The sequence below is a fragment of the Oncorhynchus mykiss genome, chromosome 25, assembly GCF_057628025.1.
Source record: "Oncorhynchus mykiss isolate SJ-2025 chromosome 25, ASM5762802v1, whole genome shotgun sequence".
Classification (NCBI taxonomy): domain Eukaryota; kingdom Metazoa; phylum Chordata; class Actinopteri; order Salmoniformes; family Salmonidae; genus Oncorhynchus; species Oncorhynchus mykiss.
Window position 1 is genome coordinate 75,661,909 of NC_143046.1, and position 20,803 is coordinate 75,682,711.

The window sequence follows — 20,803 nt, forward strand, 5'->3', positions numbered from 1 at the left end:
AAACAGCTAGGGTTAGGGTTGAGGTTAAGGCTAAGGGTTGAACCGAGAATGTGGACATGAAGCTAGGGTTAGGGTTGTGGTTAAGGCTAAGGGTTGAGCCGGAATGTGGACATGAAGCTAGGGTTAGGGTTGAGGTTAAGGCTAAGAGTTGAAACAGCTAGGGTTAGGGTTGAGGTTAAGGCTAAGGGTTGAACCGGAATGTGGACATGAAGCTAGGTTTAGGGTTGAGGTTAAGGCTAAGAGTTGAAACGGAAAGTGGACATGAAGCTAGGGTTAGGGTTGAGGTTAAGGCTAAGGGTTGAACCGCAATGTGGACATGAAGCTAGGGTTAGGGTTGAGGTTAAGGCTAAGGGTTGAAACGGCTAGGGTTAGGGTTGAGGTTAAGGCTAAGGGTTGAACTGGAATGTGGACATGAAGCTAGGGTTAGGGTTGTGGTTAAGGCTAAGGTTGAACAGGAATGTGGACATGAAGCTAGGGTTAGGGTTGTGGTTAAGGCTAAGGGTTGAACCGGAATGTGGACATGAAGCTAGGGTTAGGGTTGTGGTTAAGGCTAAGGTTGAACCGGAATGTGGACATGAAGCTAGGGTTAGGGTTGAGGTTAAGGCTAAGGGTTGAACCGGAATGTGGACATGAAGCTAGGGTTAGGGTTGTGGTTAAGGCTAAAGTTGAACAGGAATGTGGACATGAAGCTAGGGTTAGGGTTGTGGTTAAGGCTAAGGTTGAACCGGAAAGTGGACATGAAGCTAGGGTTAGGGTTGTGGTTAAGGCTAAGAGTTGAACCGGAATGTGGACATGAAGCTAGGGTTAGGGTTATGGGTAGGGTAAGGGTTGAACCGGAATGTGGACATGAAGCTAGGGTTAGGGTTGAGGTTAAGGCTAAGGATTGAACCGGAATGTGGACATGAAGCTAGGGCTAGGGTTATGGGTAGGGTAAGGGTTGAGCCGGGGTAAATTGCTTCATTCTAAGCAGTATGCTAGAATGGACATTTTAACAGGACCTATGACTACTGTACATATCCACAGCCATAGCCATTGGGGGTCCCCCTGTCCTAGTCCCAGGCCCAGTCAATCACCTTATAGCCCTGTTGCAGTCATCCTCTGGGTCATGGAGGTCTCCCATTTCCCCATGGCCAGCCTCCAGCAGGCCCGAGTCAGGCACTATGGCCTCCTCCATGTCATCCATCAGACCACTGTTCATGTCACTGTCGTGGTCGTCACAACCCTCCCCCATCCCCACATCAGACTCCGCCCCTGAGCTCAGCAGATCTGGAGGAGGAGGAGCAACAGGTGGAAACACACAAGGTGTAGACAAAGAGAATAGTAGAAAATGAAGTATATCAGAGAAACCCTGTTTTTTAAAAGAAGAAATAAGGAACGAAAAGCGGTAGTGGTAGTGTGGGAGAGATTTTTAAATAAAACAGTGACATCATTTCACAGTCATAATTCTGTTGATATTTCAAGGAATATTCTGGTACTTCCAAGAATTCAGCTGGTGTCCTATATATGATTCTCTTCCTACAGTCTCTCATAACTGAAGTAAATGTTGCAGAATTGAAAGAAAAATATCTCAATCCTGTGACATTTCTTGGAAACTACATGAGATGGACCACCACTTACTAGGAAAAATCTGCCACACTTAAAGCAAATGACTATCTAAAGTGAAACTTGCCTTCAGTTTTAGACACTTCTCCAAGGCAGTTGTTTGGCACTTTGGGCGCACATCGTTTATGACAGTTGAATTTGCAATCTGTAACCGTGAGAGAGAAACAGAGAGAGTGAGAGAGTGTGTAAGATGGGAAGGAGAAAGATAGAGAAAGGAGAGAGAGAGAGAGAGAGAGAGAGAAAGAGAGAGAGATGGCCTGTCCATATGAAACCTGTCTAATAGCACTGCGAGTACAAACAGACCCTTATCTGTCTGCTAGAGTACCTAGTACTACCTACGTCTCACACACGATACTATCACACTCTGTTCTGCTGAATATATAAAGTACAACTCTATTGAAGTGATAATGTCCGAGAAGCCGGTGTTTGGAGGATATACTATTGGAACGGGTGTTGTTAAGCCCGATGTCACGACTCCTACCGAAGGTGGCTCCACTTCCTGTTCGGGTGGCGCTAGGCGGTCGTCGTCACCGGCCTACTAACTACCACCGATCCCTTTTTCATTTTCTGTTGGTTTTGTCTGATTTGTTTCACCTGTTTCTTGTTTACATTTTGAGTTGGGCTATTTAAGCCGGTAGGCCCGCTTGCTCTTTGTGCGGGCTTGGTTCTTTTCCCCACTGTGTGATGTGTGGTAGTGCGTGTTGTTTAGTTACCTGTTTTGGGCATTTGTTTTATTATACCCAGTTTCGTGGAGAGTGCCTCCTGCACCTGACTCCGCACCCACTTCGCCTAGTGTGTTACACCCGAGACTAAGTCGAGGGCCGGCCAACCGTTCCAATATTTCCTCCAAACAGCAGCGTTGAGGGCGTTATCACTTGTATACAATGGGTTACCAACATATTCAAATAACGATTGACATATTCTTGTGTACACTGTAGTAACCATAGAGTTACAGTACATCTGTGAATTATATTATATGTCTATGGTAGTCACAACACTGTTTCTGCATTTGCAGTTACCATGTAATTATAAAGTTACAGGGCTATCTATTAATCAGGCCACAATAGTTATTTAAGATGTCACAAAGAAAGCTTGAGGTAGAAACAACTGCCATCTGTTAGCTTTGCCAACTCTGTGACAACAGAGTCTTGAGATTTCCAAAAATAATACCATAATAATATTGAGCTGGCGAAAGCCCACAGGTGAGTCACACATTATTACAGTATGTACTGTGTGACTCACTATCATCCCCACCTCCGACCAACCACTGGTAACCTCTCTCATTATCTCAAGTTTCTCTGAACCCCTACGGTACCTTTGCATTGCAGGCCTTGACGGAACAGGCCCTTGAGTAGCTTCTTGCAGTGCTGGCAGACGGTGGGGCGTGTGTAGGAGTGGATGACAAGGGTGTGAGGCACCTTAACTTTGGACAGGAGGATTTTGTCTAACTCTATAGGCCGGCCGATGTAGGAAGAGGACCTTCTCTCTCTGCCAGAAAAGAAGTCTGTCTGTGTCTTCTGCTGTGGAGGGTAAACAGGGTAGACTAGTCAGTGTTGCTCTGATGCCCCACTCAGAGCAAGGCACATGGTAGGTAACAGATCACAAGCAACAACAACCTAAACTAAAATTATATTATTCAATCCCCTTTCTTTGTCTTATTTGTCTTATTTTGGCATATGACACAAAAACAGGGAAACAGCGATGTGCTTCTGGTGATAATAGGCGTATTGATACTGCAATACGTGAGGGCAGAGTATTGGGGTACCTACCTCCATGCCGGGACTGACAGGAGACTGAGCATGCAGCGAGGAGAGAACAGGGACACACACAGGGAGGAGGTGAAGAGAGAGATCAGAGTTAAACCATAACAATATTCACACACATGCCTGACTGCTGCTGGAGTAAAGACCTGCTCCAACAGAATTCATAATGAAAACAACCAGCCACAAAGGCCTTCATAATCACATCAGGTCCTTTATATTAGGAACATGCTACTCATCATAATTCAACAATTTGCCATTGAGAGGTTGGGAATGTGTAGGCATGTACTGTAGTAATCTATGGTGTGTGTGTGTGTGTCTGCGTCTGTGTGTGTGTGTGTGTGCCTGGGTCCGTGCGTCCATCCATGCTCGTGTGAGCATGCACATGTGTGTGTGTGTAGCTCTTCATGATGACCCACAGTAACCAGGGTAAACTCACCAGTAACCAGGGGTAAACTCACCAGTAACCAGGGGGAAACTCACCAGTAACCAGGGTAAACTCACCAGTAACCAGGGGTAAACTCACCAGTAACCAGGGTAAACTCACCAGTAACCAGGGGTAAACTCACCAGTAACCAGGGGTAAACTCACCAGTAACCAGGGATACACTCACCAGTAATCAGGGTAAACTCACCAGTAACCAGGATAAACTCACCAGTAACCAGGGTAAACTCACCAGTAACCAGGGGATAACTCACCAGTAACCAGGGATAAACTCGCCAGTAACCTGGGGTAAACTCACCAGTAACCAGGATAAACTCACCAGTAACCAGGGTAAACTCACCAGTAACCAGGGGTAAACTCATCAGTAACCAGGGTAAACTCACCAGTATCCAGGGGTAAACTCACCAGTAATCAGGGTAAACTCACCAGTAACCAGGATAATCTCAACAGTAACCAGGGTAAACTAACCAGTAACCAGGGGATAACTCACCAGTAACCAGGGATAAACTCACCAGTAACCAGGGATAAACTCACCAGTAACCAGGATAAACTCACCAGTAACCAGGGTAAACTCACCAGTAACCAGGGGTAAACTCACCAGTAACCAGGGTAAACTCACCAGTATCCAGGGGTAAACTCACCAGTAATCAGGGTAAACTCACCAGTAACCAGGATAAACTCACAAGTAACCAGGGGATAACTCACCAGTAACCAGGGGTAAACTTGCCAGTAACCAGGGATAAACTCACCAGTATCCAGGGGTAAATTCACCACTAACCAGGGGTAAACTCACCAGTAACCAGGGTAAACTCACCAGTAACCAGGATAAACTACCCAGTAACCAGGGGTAAACTCACCAGTAACCAGGGCAAACTCACCAGTATCCAGGGGTAAACTCACCAGTAATCAGGGTACACTCACCAGTAACCAGGATAAACTCACCAGTAACCAGGGGATAACTCACCAGTAACCAGGGGATAACTCACCAGTAACCAGGGATAAACTCGCCAGTAACCAGGGGTAAACTCACCAGTAACCAGGATAAACTCACCAGTAACCAGGGTAAACTCACCAGTAACCAGGGGTAAACTCACCAGTAACCAGGGTAAACTCACCAGTATCCAGGGGTAAACTCACCAGTAACCAGGATAATCTCACCAGTAACCAGGGTAAACTCACCAGTAACCAGGGGATAACTCACCAGTAACCAGGGATAAACTCACCAGTAACCAGGGATAAACTCACCAGTAACCAGGGTAAACTCACCAGTAACCAGGGGTAAACTCACCAGTAACCAGGGTAAACTCACCAGTATCCAGGGGTAAACTCACCAGTAACCAGGGGTAAACTCACCAGTAACCAGGGGTAAACTCACCAGTAACCAGGATAAACTCACCAGTAACCAGGGTAAACTCACCAGTAACCAGGGGTAAACTCACCAGTAACCAGGGTAAACTCACCAGTATCCAGGGGTAAACTCACCAGTAATCAGGGTAAACTCACCAGTAACCAGGGTAAACTCACCAGTAACCAGGGAATAACTCACCAGTAACCAGGGATAAACTCACCAGTAACCAGGGGTAAACTCACCAGTAACCAGGGGTAAACTCACCAGTAACCAGGATAAACTCACCAGTAACCAGGGTAAACTCACCAGTAACCAGGGGTAAACTCACCAGTAACCAGGGGTAAACTCACCAGTATCCAGGGGTAAATTCACCAGTAACCAGGGGTAAACTCACCAGTAACCAGGGTAAACTCACCAGTAACCAGGGGTAAACTCGCCAGTAACCAGGGATAAACTCACCAGTATCCAGGGGTAAATTCACCAGTAACCAGGGGTAAACTCACCAGTAACCAGGGGTAAACTCACCAGTAACCAGGGATAAACTCACCAGTTACCAGGGGTAAACTCACCAGTAACCAGGGATACACTCACCAGTAACCAGGGTAAACTCACCAGTAACCAGGATAAACTCACCAGTAACCAAGGGTAAACTCACCAGTAACCAGGATAAACTACCCAGTAACCAGGGGTAAACTCACCAGTAACCAGGGCAAACTCACCAGTATCCAGGGGTAAACTCATCAGTAATCAGGGTAAACTCACCAGTAACCAGGATAAACTCACCAGTAACCAGGGTAAACTCACCAGTAACCAGGGGATAACTCACCAGTAACCAGGGATAAACTCGCCAGTAACCAGGGGTAAACTCACCAGTAACCAGGATAAACTCACCAGTAACCAGGGTAAACTCACCAGTAACCAGGGGATAACTCACCAGTAACCAGGGATAAACTCACCAGTAACCAGGGTAAACTCACCAGTAACCAGGGGTAAACTCACCAGTAACCAGGATAAACTCACCAGTAACCAGGGTAAACTCACCAGTAACCAGGGGTAAACTCACCAGTAACCAGGGTAAACTCACCAGTATCCAGGGGTAAACTCACCAGTAACCAGGGGTAAACTCACCAGGAACCAGGGGTAAACTCACCAGTAACCAGGATAAACTCACCAGTAATCAGGGTAAACTCACCAGTAACCAGGGGTAAACTCACCAGTAACCAGGGTAAACTCACCAGTATCCAGGGGTAAACTCACCAGTAATCAGGGTAAACTCACCAGTAACCAGGATAAACTCACCAGTAACCAGGGTAAACTCACCAGTAACCAGGGAATAACTCACCAGTAACCAGGGATAAACTCACCAGTAACCAGGGGTAAACTCACCAGTAACCAGGGGTAAACTCACCAGTAACCAGGGTAAATTCACCAGTAACCAGGGGTAAACTCACCAGTAACCAGGGTAAACTCACCAGTATCCAGGGGTAAACTCACCAGTAAACAGGGGTAAACTCACCAGTAACCAGGGGTAAACTCACCAGTAATCAGGGTAAACTCACCAGCAACCAGGATAAACTCACCAGTAAGGCCTCGTCGGAGGTGAAAGGCGAAGGTTCATTAGACCGTGTGGTGGTCAGTGTGGTCAAACCGGTCAGAGAGACATTGGACAACCTCCGCTTGCGGATACCACTGCAGTTATTTGGGATTTTAAAGGCACAGCGCTTGTGATAGTTCAGACCACAACCTTCAGGGGAGAGAAACAGACGGTTTCAGAGCAAAGGTGAGTTCACGTGTAACGTGGTCATTTTTATACTTGCATCAAACTTGTGAGAGACTGTCTTTGTGGAACTACACTGAATAAAAATATAAATGGAACATGTCAACTGTTGGTCCCATGTTTCATGAACTGAAATAAAAGATCCCATAAATGTTTCATACACACAGAAAGCTTATTTCTCTCAAATGTGGTGCACAAACTTGTTGACATTCCTGTTAGTGAGCATTTCTTATTTGCCAAGGTAATCCATCCATCTGACAGGTGTGGCATATCAAGAAGCTGATTAAACAGCATGATCATTACACAGGTGCATTGCCATAGATGTCTCAGGTTTTGAGGGAGCGTGCAATTGGCATGCTGACTGCAGGAATGCCCACTAGAGCAGTTGCCAGATAATTTAATGTTCATTTATCTACTATTAGCCAGCTTCAACATTGTTTTAGAGAATTTGGCAGTACATTCAACCGGCCTCAAAACTGCAGACCACGTGTAACCACGCCAACCCAGGACCCACACATCCGGCTTATTCACCTGCGGGGTCATCTGAGAACAACCACCCAGACAGTTGGTGAATCAGTGGGTTTGCATAACCGAAGAATTTTTGCATTTCTGTCTCAGGGAATCTCATCTGCATTCTCGTTGTCCTTAGGGTCTTGACCTGACTGCAGCTCAGCGTCATAACCGACTTCAATGGGCAAATGCTCACCTTTAATGGCCACTGGTACGCTGGAGAAGTGTGTTCTTCACAGATGAATCCCGGTTTCAACTGTACCGAGCAGATGGCAGACAGTATGTATGGCGTCATGTGGGTGAGCGGTTTGCTGATGTCAACGTTGTGAACAGAGTTCCCCATGGTGGCGGTGGGGTTATGCTACGGACAACGAACATAAACTATGGACAACAAACACAATGCATTTTATTGATGACAATTTGAATGCATATAGATATCCTGACAAGATCCTGTGGCCCATTGTCGTGCCATTCATCCGCCGCCATCACCTCATGTTTCAGCATGATAATGCATGGCCCCATGTCGCAAGGATCACTACACAATTCTTGTAAGCTGAAAATGTCCCAGTTCTTCCACGGCCTGCATACTCACCAGACATGTCACGCATTGAACATGTATGGGTATGCTCTGGATTGACGTGATGACAGCTTGTTCCCACCAATATCCAGCAACTTCGCACAGCCATTGAAGATGAGTGGAACAACATTCCTCAGGCCACAATCACCAGCCTGATCAACATTATGTGGACGAGAGGTGTTGCGCTGCATGTGGCAAATGGTGGTCACACCAGAAACTGACTGGTTTTCTGATCCACGCCATTACTTTTTTTTAAGGTATCAGTGACCAACAGTGAAATCCATAGATTTGGGCTTAATGAATTTATTTCAATTGATTGATTTCCTTATATGAACGTAAAATCTTTGAAATTGTTGCATGTTGCATTTAGATTTGTGTTCAGTATAAGTAGGAGTCATCTAATGGAACAAGTCATTCATGGATTGTTGAAATTCCAGTCAGACACCACATTATGTAATACTTTTATACATGTTAGACTATTGTGTGTACCTTCATCCCCTCTATGCACGACCTTTCCAACCACTTTCCAACTGCCTCCAGCCTGACAGAAGACAAATTGTTTTCTTCTTCCCAACACTCTTCAAGCAGGGACTTTGCTGCTCATCGTGGACCCTGAAGAGACCTCTTCGGACCAGAGTACACCTGAGTGGCCTGTATCCAATGTACCCTGATAATATCCCCTCTTAGAGAGTTATGTAATGGTGTCAGAGTGGCTGGAACCTAATTACATTTGTTGAAATAGGTCCACGGCGGTGTCCAAAATTGTACCCTATTCCCTACAAAGTGCACTACTTCTCACCAGAGCTCTGGTCAAAAGTAGTGCACTATATGGGGAATAGGGTGCCACTTGAGACGCAGACCAGAGCTCCTTCTATACAGTACCTACCTTCACACTTGAGACCCTGTCTCACTAGGCCCCACAGCATCTCTCCACAGTGGTCACAGAAGGCAGGGGACCGGTAGGAGTGGACAAACAAGCCATGGGGACGGATCTGGAAGTCCTCCACTGTGGCAGAGGCTAGAACAGGACAACGACAACGACAACAATAGTCAATGGTTCAATTCCAACATTTTCCTCACACTCCTAGATTTAAACAGTACTCAAGAACTGAGTTGTATTCTGTGAATAGTGATATAATAGTAGTGTAGTGGGACCGTGTTTTCAATGGATGTACAATTCAAAATGAATGGCTGTTCCCTGGTACAGTATTTGTATATGTTGAGGTAACCAAGGCTTTTTGCTGCATATGGAGTTGTGATTTTCTGATTGGCTGGTACAGTTAGGCTGCATTGGGCCAATGGGATAGAGTGGAGAGCACAGCATGAGAGTAGACTGCCTCATCAAACACACATATCTCCCCACCAACATGCTTGTCTCAGCACGCTCAAGTAGAATACATTCTGATTAGCCATTCTGCTGGGTAAACTGCTTCAATTTATTCAAATTATTGTTTTGCCTTTTGTTTAAAGGCCAATATATGTTTGGAAGTTTAACAACGTGTAAACTGTCATTACATGCTTCAGAAAATTAGTGTGTATGTGAATGTGGAGTCTAGGTAGTCTTAATCTACATATGTTTATTTGCATTTTAAAATGTGTTCCTATGTCAAATTAGTAGTTCTAGTGGCTTGCTTAATACAGCAGACTACAAGAACACAAACTTTACTGCGGTGGTAAAGACTGCTCACATGATACACAGTGTATCTACATTCCAGTATGGTACAGTATTGATCATTTGACTCTTCCACAATGGCAAAAAGTCTTACAGTGTGGCAAATTTCAGTGTACAAACAGGGCAGAAAGCATTCTCATAGGACAGAGTTCAAGTTGAGTTCTTCCTCTCTTCCATATTTATGTTTACAGTATGGTGTACACGCCCCTGCTTGCATCCAGACGCATCCTGCGCCAACGTAACAAACGTACGCTGTTCACACCCTCATGCTGATGACAGAAAAAGTGGTTTTAGCATCCTATCCACCTTCACACTAATTAACTTGCTCTTGAAGTTGAAAAGCTCAAATGAGGAAACACAAAATGTGAGATCTTTGACAGCAAGACTGACTGGTGAAAACTACTCTCTGGGATGCAGTGTAACATACCGTAATGTTCATTTACCAACCATAAGCATTTTTATTTCTCCTTGTACGTAGGAGATTTAACCCAAGTGATCATCTGTGAAGGGAATGAATGATTTTATTGATGAGTTCAATGGAGCTCAAGTGTACTGGATCTGTCAAGTTGGGAAGCGTTTATAGCAGCAGCTCTATTTTATCATGATCACACTCACACTGTCTCAGACTTATCAAGATTAAGGAACAGAAGAAGGTTATATCTTGTCTCAAATGTGAGTGTGAGCATAAGCTGAGATTAACTGAATAAAGACAGTAGTACACAAATAAATACCTGTGCAGTAAGACATACCAATGTGAACCTTTACAACACGTGACCATAACATAACACAATAGCTATACATTAGAATCAATGCAGTTCTCTGTTGTGATTCACTTTGCGCTACCTGGCTGATGCAGAAACAGACACAGAAACACATGTCAACACACCACAGTCAACAGAGGACACATTTTTTTCAGATCAGCCACCTAGGTGGAAATGACCACAATTAATAACCACAGACTGTCTCGTCTTCACTTCTTCTTTCTGACAGTTGTAAGGTTTTCCCTGCGTTTCTTTTAGTGTGCTCACTGATCTATCAGCTGTTGAGTGTGTCATTAAAAAGTGTCATGACAGATGTCGGGGAGCATGTATATGAGAATCTGTGCATCTGGGCGTGTAAATCACTAAATCACCTGAGCCGTCACCTTTCCAGTGAGGCGTGTAGCCAAGGTAACAGAGGTGTCGTTCTACCCCATGTCTCCCCTGTCGCTGTACCACAGACACAACTAAATGACCTGCCATACTGTAACACACAGAGGGGGAAGAGAAAGCCTGCCAAGTGTTTAGAAAAACACTTTACCAGTGTCAAGATTGATACTTGGATCACGTCCTACTCCTGAGCTAAGATAAGCCCACCACTGATTTCTCACCGGGTGAGGCATTTAAACTGTCCACAACAAGGGGAGCGGGTGGAGAGGGGCAGAACACTGCCAAAACAAAGCAAACCCACTGATCACTCTGGTTGAATCAATGTTGTTTCCACGTCGTTTCAATTCAATTGAAACAACGTGGAATAGACATCTGTGCCAAGTGGGGAGGGACATCACTGGACACACATAGACAACTTACTGTTTTGTTATTTCCATATTATTTCACAAGAGAGGGGCATCTGAGAGCTTACTGTCTTTGGTAAATGTGCATATTGGGATAGCTCCAAATGTCTAGACCTTAACCTGTTCTGATTGGCAGGTAACCTTCTAGAGTTTTTATTATTATTTATTTAACTAGGCAAGTACGTTAAGAACAAATTCTTACTTACAATGACGACCTACCCTGGCCAAACCCTGGACGACGCTGCGCCAATTGTGCCCCTATGGGGTTCCCAATCACAGCCAGATGTGATACAGCCTGGCCTTGAACCAGAGACTGTAGTGACACCTCTTACACTGAGATGCAGTGCCTAAGACCGCTGCGCCACTCTGGATATGTGGATAAAGCCAGCAGCTACATGCACTATAGTTCTGTATTTGTCATGCAGACAGTTGTTCATGTTCTTGTCTGTTGTGTTGACTGACTTAACCATATAGCTATTAGCCAAGCACACTGAATACACACAAGCTTATGTCATGTAAATCCATTTCATAGTAACATTATGTCCTCACTATTATCATTGTGTCGTCTGATTAGTCCATTACTCTGGGTAACATCTCTCTCCTCCTTTTCAAGCTGCTATTATGGAGATGCTTTGGAGATGCTCTGCTGTTATTCAACCTCAAGGGTTCAAAGGAGAGTTCACCTCTCTTCCCTATGTCAACTGGTCTATTCCAGAGGCTACATAACTGACAGAAAGGAGAGCTGAATAGAACCAGTGAATGCAATAGGCCTATGTTCAATTGCAAATCAAATCAGATCAAATCCAATTTTATTGGTCACATGCACATGGTTAGAAGATGTTAATGTCAGTGTAGTGAAATGCTTGTGCTTCTAGTTCCAACAGTGCATTAATATCTAACAAGTAATCTAACAATTCCCCAACAACCTTATACACACAAATCTAAAGGGATGAATGAGAATATGTACATATAAGTATATGGATGAGCGATGGCCAAGTGGCATAGGCAAGTTGAGGTAGATGGTATAAAATACAGTATATACATGTGATATCAGTAATGTAAGATATGTAAACATTATTAAAGTGGCATTGTTTAAAGTGACTAGTGATCAATTTATTAAAGTGTCCAGTGATTGGGTCTCAATGTAGGCAGCAGCCTCTCTGAGTTAGTGATTGCTGTTTAGCAGTCTGATGGCCTTGAGATAGAAGCTGTTTTTCAGTCTCTTGGTCCCAGCTTTGAGGCACCTGTACTGACCTCGCCTTCTGGATGATAGCAGTGCGAACAGGCACTGCCTCGGGTTGTTGTTGTCCTTGATGATCTTTTTGGCCTTCCTGTGACATCGGGTGCTGTAGGTGTCATGGAGGGCAGGTAGTTTGCCCCCGGTGATGCGTTGTGCAGAACGCACCACCCTCTGGAGAGCCTTGAAGTGGAGGGCGGTACAGTTGCCGTACCAGGCTGTGATACAGCCGACAGGATGCTCTCGATTGTGCATCTGTAAAAGTATGTCAGGGTTTTGGGTGACAAAAAATTTCTTCAGCCTCCTGAGGTTGAAGAGACGCTGTTGCGCCTTCTTCACCACACAGTCTGTCTGGGTGGACCATTTCAGTTTGTCTGTGATGTGTACGCCCAGGAACTTAAAACTTTCCACCTTCTCCACTGCTGTCCCGTCGATGTGGATAGGAGGCTGCTCCCTCTGCAGTTTCCTGAAGTCCACGATCATCTCCTTTGTTTTGTAGACGTTAAGTGAAAGTTTGTTTTCCTGACACCACACTCTGAGTGCCCTCACCTCCTCCCTGTAGGCTGTCTCGTCATTGTTGGTGATCAAGACCACTACTGTTGTGTTGTCTGCAAACTTGATGATTGAGTTGAAGGCGTGCATGGCCGTGCAGTCGTGGGTGAACAGGGAGTACAGGAGAGGGCTGAGCAGACACCTTTGTGGGGCCCCAGTGTTGAGGCAAAGTGGAGATGTTGTTTCCTACCTTCACCACCTGGGTGCGGCCCGTCAGAAAGTCCAGGACCCAGTTGCACAGGGAGGGGTTGAGACCCAGGGCCTCCAGCTTGATGATAAGCTTGTAGGTTACTATGGTGCTGAGCTGTAGTCAATGAACAGCATTCTTACATACAGTACGTATTATTTTTGTCCAGATGGGATAGGGCAGTGTGCAGTGTGATGGCGATTGCGTCATCTGTGGACCTGTTGGGGTGGTATGCAAACTGAAGTGGGTCTAGGGTGGCCGGTAAGGTGGCGGTGATATGATCTGCATTATTGATATGCGTTAATATACTGTGGACAAAGGTTAAATGAATGTAGCCTATATGCAAAAAGAACACAGGTGAACAGAACTCACCCTCAAACAGGAGCATGCTGCATACTCAAATCCAGAGGAACACTGTCTGCATGTTGAGAAGTTCCACTTTAAATGATGAAGATAAGGTTGTGCCATGCGTGACCTTCTAAGGAGGGATCATTTTCATTAGGGAAACTGAAAACCAAAACAAATGTTTCCTATTGGTCAAGTTTGGCTATTTCCTCCCTATCTCAGTTTATTTTCTTCCGTTTTGGGCTAACGGACACAACCCTATTCTAGTGTGTAGTCTTATCTGACAGGACCACCTCAACCAGGTAGTGTGTATTGTGTAGTGAACACTGGTCTTACCTGACAGGACCACCTCAACCAGGTAGTGTGTATTGTGTAGTGAACATTGGTCTTACCTGACAGGACCACCTCAACCAGGTCTCCCTCTGTGATGTCTGTAGCACATTTCACCAGCTGGAGGATGTTCTCTGAGCCTGGGTCGTGGCGGAACAGCAGGATCTTGTCATACATCCCATAGAAGCCACACTCGGGTAACTGTGTGGGAGAGACAAAAAGAGTAGCTGCCATTGGTTAACATTTGATAGGTTTTCTTGTTTGGTTGACTAGAGGTCTGTTCAAACCCAATTTGTTGTTATATTGCTTGTTGACTTAGTGGAGAGAAATGTACAATTATTTCCTTTCAAACTATTATAAAACATTATGTTTAATTGTCACATTAAAGAGGCCCTTTTCTGCTTTGTTTGTATGCAACCCAAGAAGACAGCAGTCTCAATAGAGACCCTTCTGGGGGCATGTCACACAGCAGACTAGGACAGAGTGTACGCTATAGTGTACGCTATAGTGTACGCTATTCTCCACATAGCTCACCCTAATATACATGCTACTGTACATACCATTTTCTTTTCAAGTTAAATACGGTCTATACACACCATGTATTTATATTCTGGATTCTGACACTGCTCACTCTAATATATCTACGTGGAGAGTTCATTGGACTTGTTCTGACATTTCGTTGTTCATTGTTTTATTTTATTTGTGTATTAGTATTGTATTTGCTAGACATTCGACTGAACTGTTGGAACTAGTAACGTAAGCATTTCACTGCACCTGCTACTACATACAACACCTGCAAATCTGTGTACCTGACCAATAAACTTTGATATGATTTTGATTACATTAACCTTATAACATTTAGAGGAACAGTGATGTTGTCTCTAAATTCAATTTAGAGAGCCCATAGTTCAAATTTTCACAATTGATGATACTGTACTGTCTGATACCAAACTGACAATTATGTAATAAATATACTAGCGCATTACTGAGTAGCTCCAATGGTTCTTCAGGGATATTTACAAAGCTGTTCATCACAGCCTCCATTCAGTAGTAATGCAAGTCACAGCTAAGTAATATGCCTCCTCAAATTGTTTTTACTCTGCTGATTATGGAGCCCGATAATGATGCAGACTGTTATAAGCATGTTACGAGCCCTTATTATGTCTTATTATGCAGCTTATAATATGTTATATACAGTCTTTACCAAGTGGCAGAAGCCTATAGCCAACAAACAGACATGGCAATTGTCTTCCTTTGGTAAATGTAGGGTAGGTGTTAAACCAAACAGTCTGTTGCCACGGAGCCCACATTAATTAACACTGGATTTCTCAAGGTCAGTTTTCACTAATCTATCCAAAGTCAAACTACTTGCACTACGTTTAAACACTATTTCTGTGGTTAGTTACAAAACAGTTTTAGGAATAACAGCCTGCCAATCAATCCAATGTCAAAGAAAAGAGCAACATATTGACTGACCTGTGTAGTGTGGTGAGGGAACCACTGCTGTGCATAACCCGTTATTGATCTACTCTGATGAGCTAGGTTACAGCATGTAGCCAATTCCACTACTTCACCATCTAGCCAAGCTCACATCACACACACACACACACACACACACACACACACATCCATGGATACAGTCATTTGATCAACTGTTACCCTTAGACTAGTCACAAAGTAACACCGAAATGGACTGTTGCAATATTATTATTGTAATAACTCTGAGAGATAATGATATGTTTTGCAAAGGGAGCACCTGAGGATAACGATGCAACAGAAACAGCTAGAGGGAAAAATACCTAGTAGATTTTTTTTTATCAATGAGAATAAACAATGATAATATATTCCAAATATTGTCTAAGACAAAAAGAAAGAAGACTTCAAGTGGCATGGAAATTAACATATCTCTATCATAAAAAGAAGTTAAGCATCTCACAATTGTACTATGAGTCTAATATGTTAGCTAATCCTATTGTGAATAATGCGTCTTAGTAGCAATATCACACATTTTAGCATGTTTTCACACTTGGTCACATTCAGACAATTTTTGTCAACCCAAATTTGTTGTGCCATGTGAACACTCCAAAAGGAACTCAGACCACTTAAAAGAGCCCCCGAAACGAACCGAACTGAGACCTTCGCAAGAGGTGGTCTGAGTTCGGTTCACTTTAATTACAAGGTCCGGCTCACTTTTTTAAGGTAATATGTACACAAAGTTCTCCAGGTTGGCTTGACATTATGCAACACCGTTTCCCTTGCCATAACACCTCTCATTGATTCTGCAAAAGTGAGAAGATGATGATTCAGATTCGTGGGGAAAAAAAGTATGTGTGGCGTTTTGTACTGACAATATGTTTCTGATTATTTGTGTGCAATATGTGAGCTATAGGCTAAGAGAGCTTCATATGCTGTTTATTTGATTGTGGGGTTTGAATAGTGTGAGAAGGCAACAATATTTTGTGATAATCACAAAATAGGGTACAAAATCAACACTAGCTCTTAAAGGGGCAGTAGCCTACATTGGGTGTAAAATGTTCAATTACAGCAATATTTAATCTGCAATTATTATTTATTTTTCTCGTACCAAGCATATTTACATGTTAATATTATCTTCTGATTATAATTAGTATGTATTGTCTTTGAACTAAATGCAATCTATTAGCATCCAAATTGTAAAAACAGTTGAAGACAGAAGTTTACATACATCTTAGTTTTCACAATTCCTGACTTTTAACCCTGGTAAAAATTCCCTGTCTTAGGTCAGTTAGGATCACCACTATATTTCAAGAATGTGAAATGTCAGAATAATTGTAGAGAGAATGATTTATTTCAGCTTTTATTTCTTTCATCACATTCCCAGTGGGCCTTGTTTAACTTGGGTCAAACATTTCAGGTAGCCTTCCACAAGCTCTCCATAAAAGTTTGGGTGAATTTTGGCCCAGTCCTCCTGATAGAGCTGGTGTAACTGAGTCAGTTTTGTAGGCCTCCTTGCTCGCACACGCTTTTTCAGTTCTGTCCACAAAAGTTCTGTAGGATTGAGGTCAGGACTTTGTGATGGCAACTCCAATACCTTGACTTTGTTGTCCTTAAGCCATTTTGCCACAACTTTGGAAGTATGCGTGGGGTCATTGTCCATTTGGAAGACCCATTTGCGACCAAGCTTTAACTTCCTGACTGATGTCTTGAGATGTTGCTTCAATATATCCACATAATTTCCCTCCCTCACGATGCCATCTATTTTGTGAAGCGCACTAGTCCCTCCTGCAGCAAAGCACCCCCACAACATGTTGCTGCCACCCCCGTGCTTCACGGTTGGGATGGTGTTCTTCAGCTTGCAAGCATCCCCCTTTTTCCTCCAAACATAACGATGGTCATTATGGCCAAACAGTTCTATTTTTGTTTCATCAGACCAGAGGACATTTCTCCAAAAAGTGCAATCTTTGTCCCCATGTGCAGCTGCAAACCGTAGTCTGGCTTTCTATGGCGGTTTTGGAGCAGTGGCTTCTTCCTTGCTGAGCGGCCTTTCAGGTTATGTCGATATAGGACTCGTTTTACTGTGGATACTGATACTTTTGAACCTGTTTCCTCCAGCATCTTCACAAGGTCCTTTGCTGTTGTTCGTGCATTTATTTGCACTTTTCGCACCAAAGTACGTTCATCTCTTGGAGACAGAATGCATCTCATTCCTGAGCGGTATGATGGCTGCGTGGTCCCATGGTGTTTATACTTGCGTACTATTGTTTGTACAGATGAAAGTGGTACCTTCAGGCATTTGGAAATTGCTCCCAAGGATGAACCAGACTTGTGGAGGTATACAATTTCTTTCAATTTGCTGACTTCTTTTGATTTTCCCATGATGTCAAGCAAAGAGGCACTGAGTTTGAAGGTAGGCCTTGAAATACATCCACAGGTACACCTCCAATTGACTCAAATTATGTCAATTAGCCTATCAGAAGCGTCTAAAGCCATGGCATCATTTTCTGGAATTTAACAAGCTGTTTAAAGGCACAGTCAACTTAGTGTATGTAAACTTCTGACCCACTAGATTGTGATACAGTGAATTATAAGTGAAATAATCTGTCTGTAAACAATTGTTGGAGAATTTAATTGTGTCATGCACAAAGTAAATGTCCTAACCAACTTGCCAAAACTATAGTTTGTTAAGAAGAAATTTGTGGAGTGGTTGAAAAATGAGTTTTAATGACTCCAACCTACAGGTAGAAAAGCTTACCTTCAGAAAAGGTACAAATTTGACTTTTTAGGGTGCCACCACTGTGACAAAGCTGTGTGTTCCTTTTAAGTGGCAAAAAAATTACCTCTAAAAAGGTTTTTGGGTGTTGCTTTAACACTGTAGGGTGTAAAGCCTTATTTGCATATTTCCCAGGGTGCCTTTCAAACACATTTTTGAGTTACCAGTACCGCCCATATGACTGTGTGCTTGTGATAGAGATATGGTTGTAGCATTCAATGGCTTTCAGTCCTGTAGAGTGCCTAAATAAAAAATGTATCATTGAAATTAAACTCTTTATGACAATACATTACATATATCATAAGGCGATAACTTGACAGCCTAGTTTTACCGCAACACAGTGGTCTGAAACTCCTGGTTTGCAGGCCACATTAGGCAAGTCACATTATGCTGGCTTGTAAAGTGATATGTATTTCCTATTTGAATCCAGCCAAAGTTAGAATATCCATGAATGTTAACTTTTAATCACCTGAATTCTGCATTTATAATGACTGCCAAGGTAGGGAATAACAAAAAATGAGACTACGTAAACCATCTAAACGGGAACAACTATCTCAGTAACGGGTGCAATAAGTCCAAATACTAACAGATTGGATTAGTTTAGAAAAATGTATGATATTTATCTTTGTGTAGCATAAGATCAATCAATCAATGTGCATGCAAAAACACATATTGAAACAAACAAATAAAAATCGACCTGCAATAGAGCATGCTGGGAAATATGATAATGATGGGTGTGGTTTTTGAGTGTGTGATGATTGTCCCTTTATATTCAAAATATTGGGCACAAAAATGTACCATTATAGTAGATTATCCACACATGTACCCTAAAAGGTACCGAACAGTAGGCCTACCATGTAAGAGTTTATCTGTACATTTGAAGATACATTATGTGATAATTTTTTTTTTAAATGTATATTTATATTTGTACTGTACCCTAACCATACCCTTATTTCTAAGAGTGTGGCAAATACAAATCTATATCTCAATTTTCTCTACCTAGTTAATGGCAGTAGATATCTTTCCTGTCAGCCTCTAATGAGGTCTGTACAAAAATATACAGAGGTAAGTGTGGTACTGAGGTCACCATGAGAGCAACCCCACTGTAACAGTAGGGTTGTCATGGCAGCGTAACCCAAGGCTCGATTCCTGATTGAAATTATATTCATTTATTTGACACAACGGATCCACATATATCTGCTGAATGTCTGAACCATCAAAAGAAAAGCAGAGAGAGACTGAACCTTGTCATTTACCCCCCTATGAGGGAGAAATGCTTCTTTTAAAAGTACAGGACATTCACAGGCAACAGTACTAGCTATATTGCCTCTCTGGGGAGACTGATGTGGCACTTCCAAGATGGCCTTTCAACACTGTTATTTTCCTGCTTTATATTTTTTACGGATAAGTGCGATGTACAAAGAACATCAATTTGGAGGCCGTCTTCTCTCTCAAACAATAGGCGCAGTCAGTGGCGTAGCTAGCTGAAGTTCTGTTTTTAACACTGTTAGAAGCAGCTGCGGCTCAGTCCGTCGGCTGAGGGGGAAATAGCCTCTGAAAGCTATTCAGCCTGTGTGAATCACCAATGCAGCTCTAACTGCCGTTCTGCTCTCACACCTACGCCATAGACTAGTCTTATTGAGTTGCCCTTCCTTCTGAGAACATCAACCTATGCTTTTCTTTCACCTTACGCCTTGGTAGAAAACTCCACTGTGCAAAGGTTTAAATCTTGTTGTTGAGGTTTTCAAACAAGATATTTGTGACTAAGGTCACTTTTCAAAGTCAAACAACATAATTCTTTCAAAAGGTGGATTGAGAGAGGAATAGTCTGGTCCTCTGTTGTTAGTGGGGATGTGTTTTTTTTGTTTTCATGAATTCGTTAACTAAATATAGGGTTGAATGCATGATGAATTCAAAAAAGCTATGAAAAAATGCAATATGGTACACAAACTGTGAAGCTCAAAAATGTCATTGAGTCATGACTGAGTGAACCTGTGCTATAAGTGTCTCAAGCCCCGTTTATACCTGGTTCTAACATGCATCCTTTGTCTTGATCTTGTCCTCATTCTGATTGTGCCCACATTTTCAGACAGGTGTAGACGATTAAAAGATGCATTCTGATCTGATTGTGATCAGATATTCATGACCAGCTCTGGAGGTAGTCAAGCATGCATTGTGTCTGGATATCTTACAAGTGTAGACAGATATGGACAGTGAAACCATTTAATCATTATCATTATGTCTTAAAATAAAAAATATAATGTTTTGAAGGAATAGGCCCAGGAAATCTGGTCACAATGTGGGCACAGTGGACAGATATGAGACACATTTTAATACATTGTGTAGACATATTTCTGAAAATGTGTGCACAATCAAAATCCGGATATGATCAAGACAAAGGACGCATGTTAGCGGCAGGTATAAACAAGGCTTAAGTCGAGTTCCAAGTCCAAGTATAATCATGGCGAAATGATCTGATTTAAAATTGAATATGCACATCAGCTGCAATTGAATAAAAAGTGTCTAAGTGGTGGGAGAGCAGTCTGTTGCAGCAGTACTGTATATATCTCAGTGGATAGAAGTGTCTAAATGCACTGTGGTCATAACATTTCTAAACTAACGCCCAAGAATAGCAAAACCAAATGCTATACTGCTCTGACA

At 43.0% G+C, this 20,803-nt stretch overlaps 1 protein-coding gene across 1 annotated transcript in view; it reads right to left on the reverse strand.

The window, feature by feature from the left end:
- The window catches only part of LOC110505765 (serine/threonine-protein kinase D1), a 50,019-nt gene that overhangs the window by 15,991 nt on the left and 13,225 nt on the right, over positions 1–20,803 (reverse strand). The window contains 8 exon segments of the mRNA XM_090219343.1: positions 1,074–1,266; positions 1,670–1,747; positions 2,918–3,134; positions 3,136–3,158; positions 3,368–3,395; positions 6,735–6,898; positions 8,905–9,036; positions 13,956–14,094. Of these exon segments, the coding sequence (XP_090075469.1) occupies positions 1,074–1,266; positions 1,670–1,747; positions 2,918–3,134; positions 3,136–3,158; positions 3,368–3,395; positions 6,735–6,898; positions 8,905–9,036; positions 13,956–14,094 (974 nt within the window).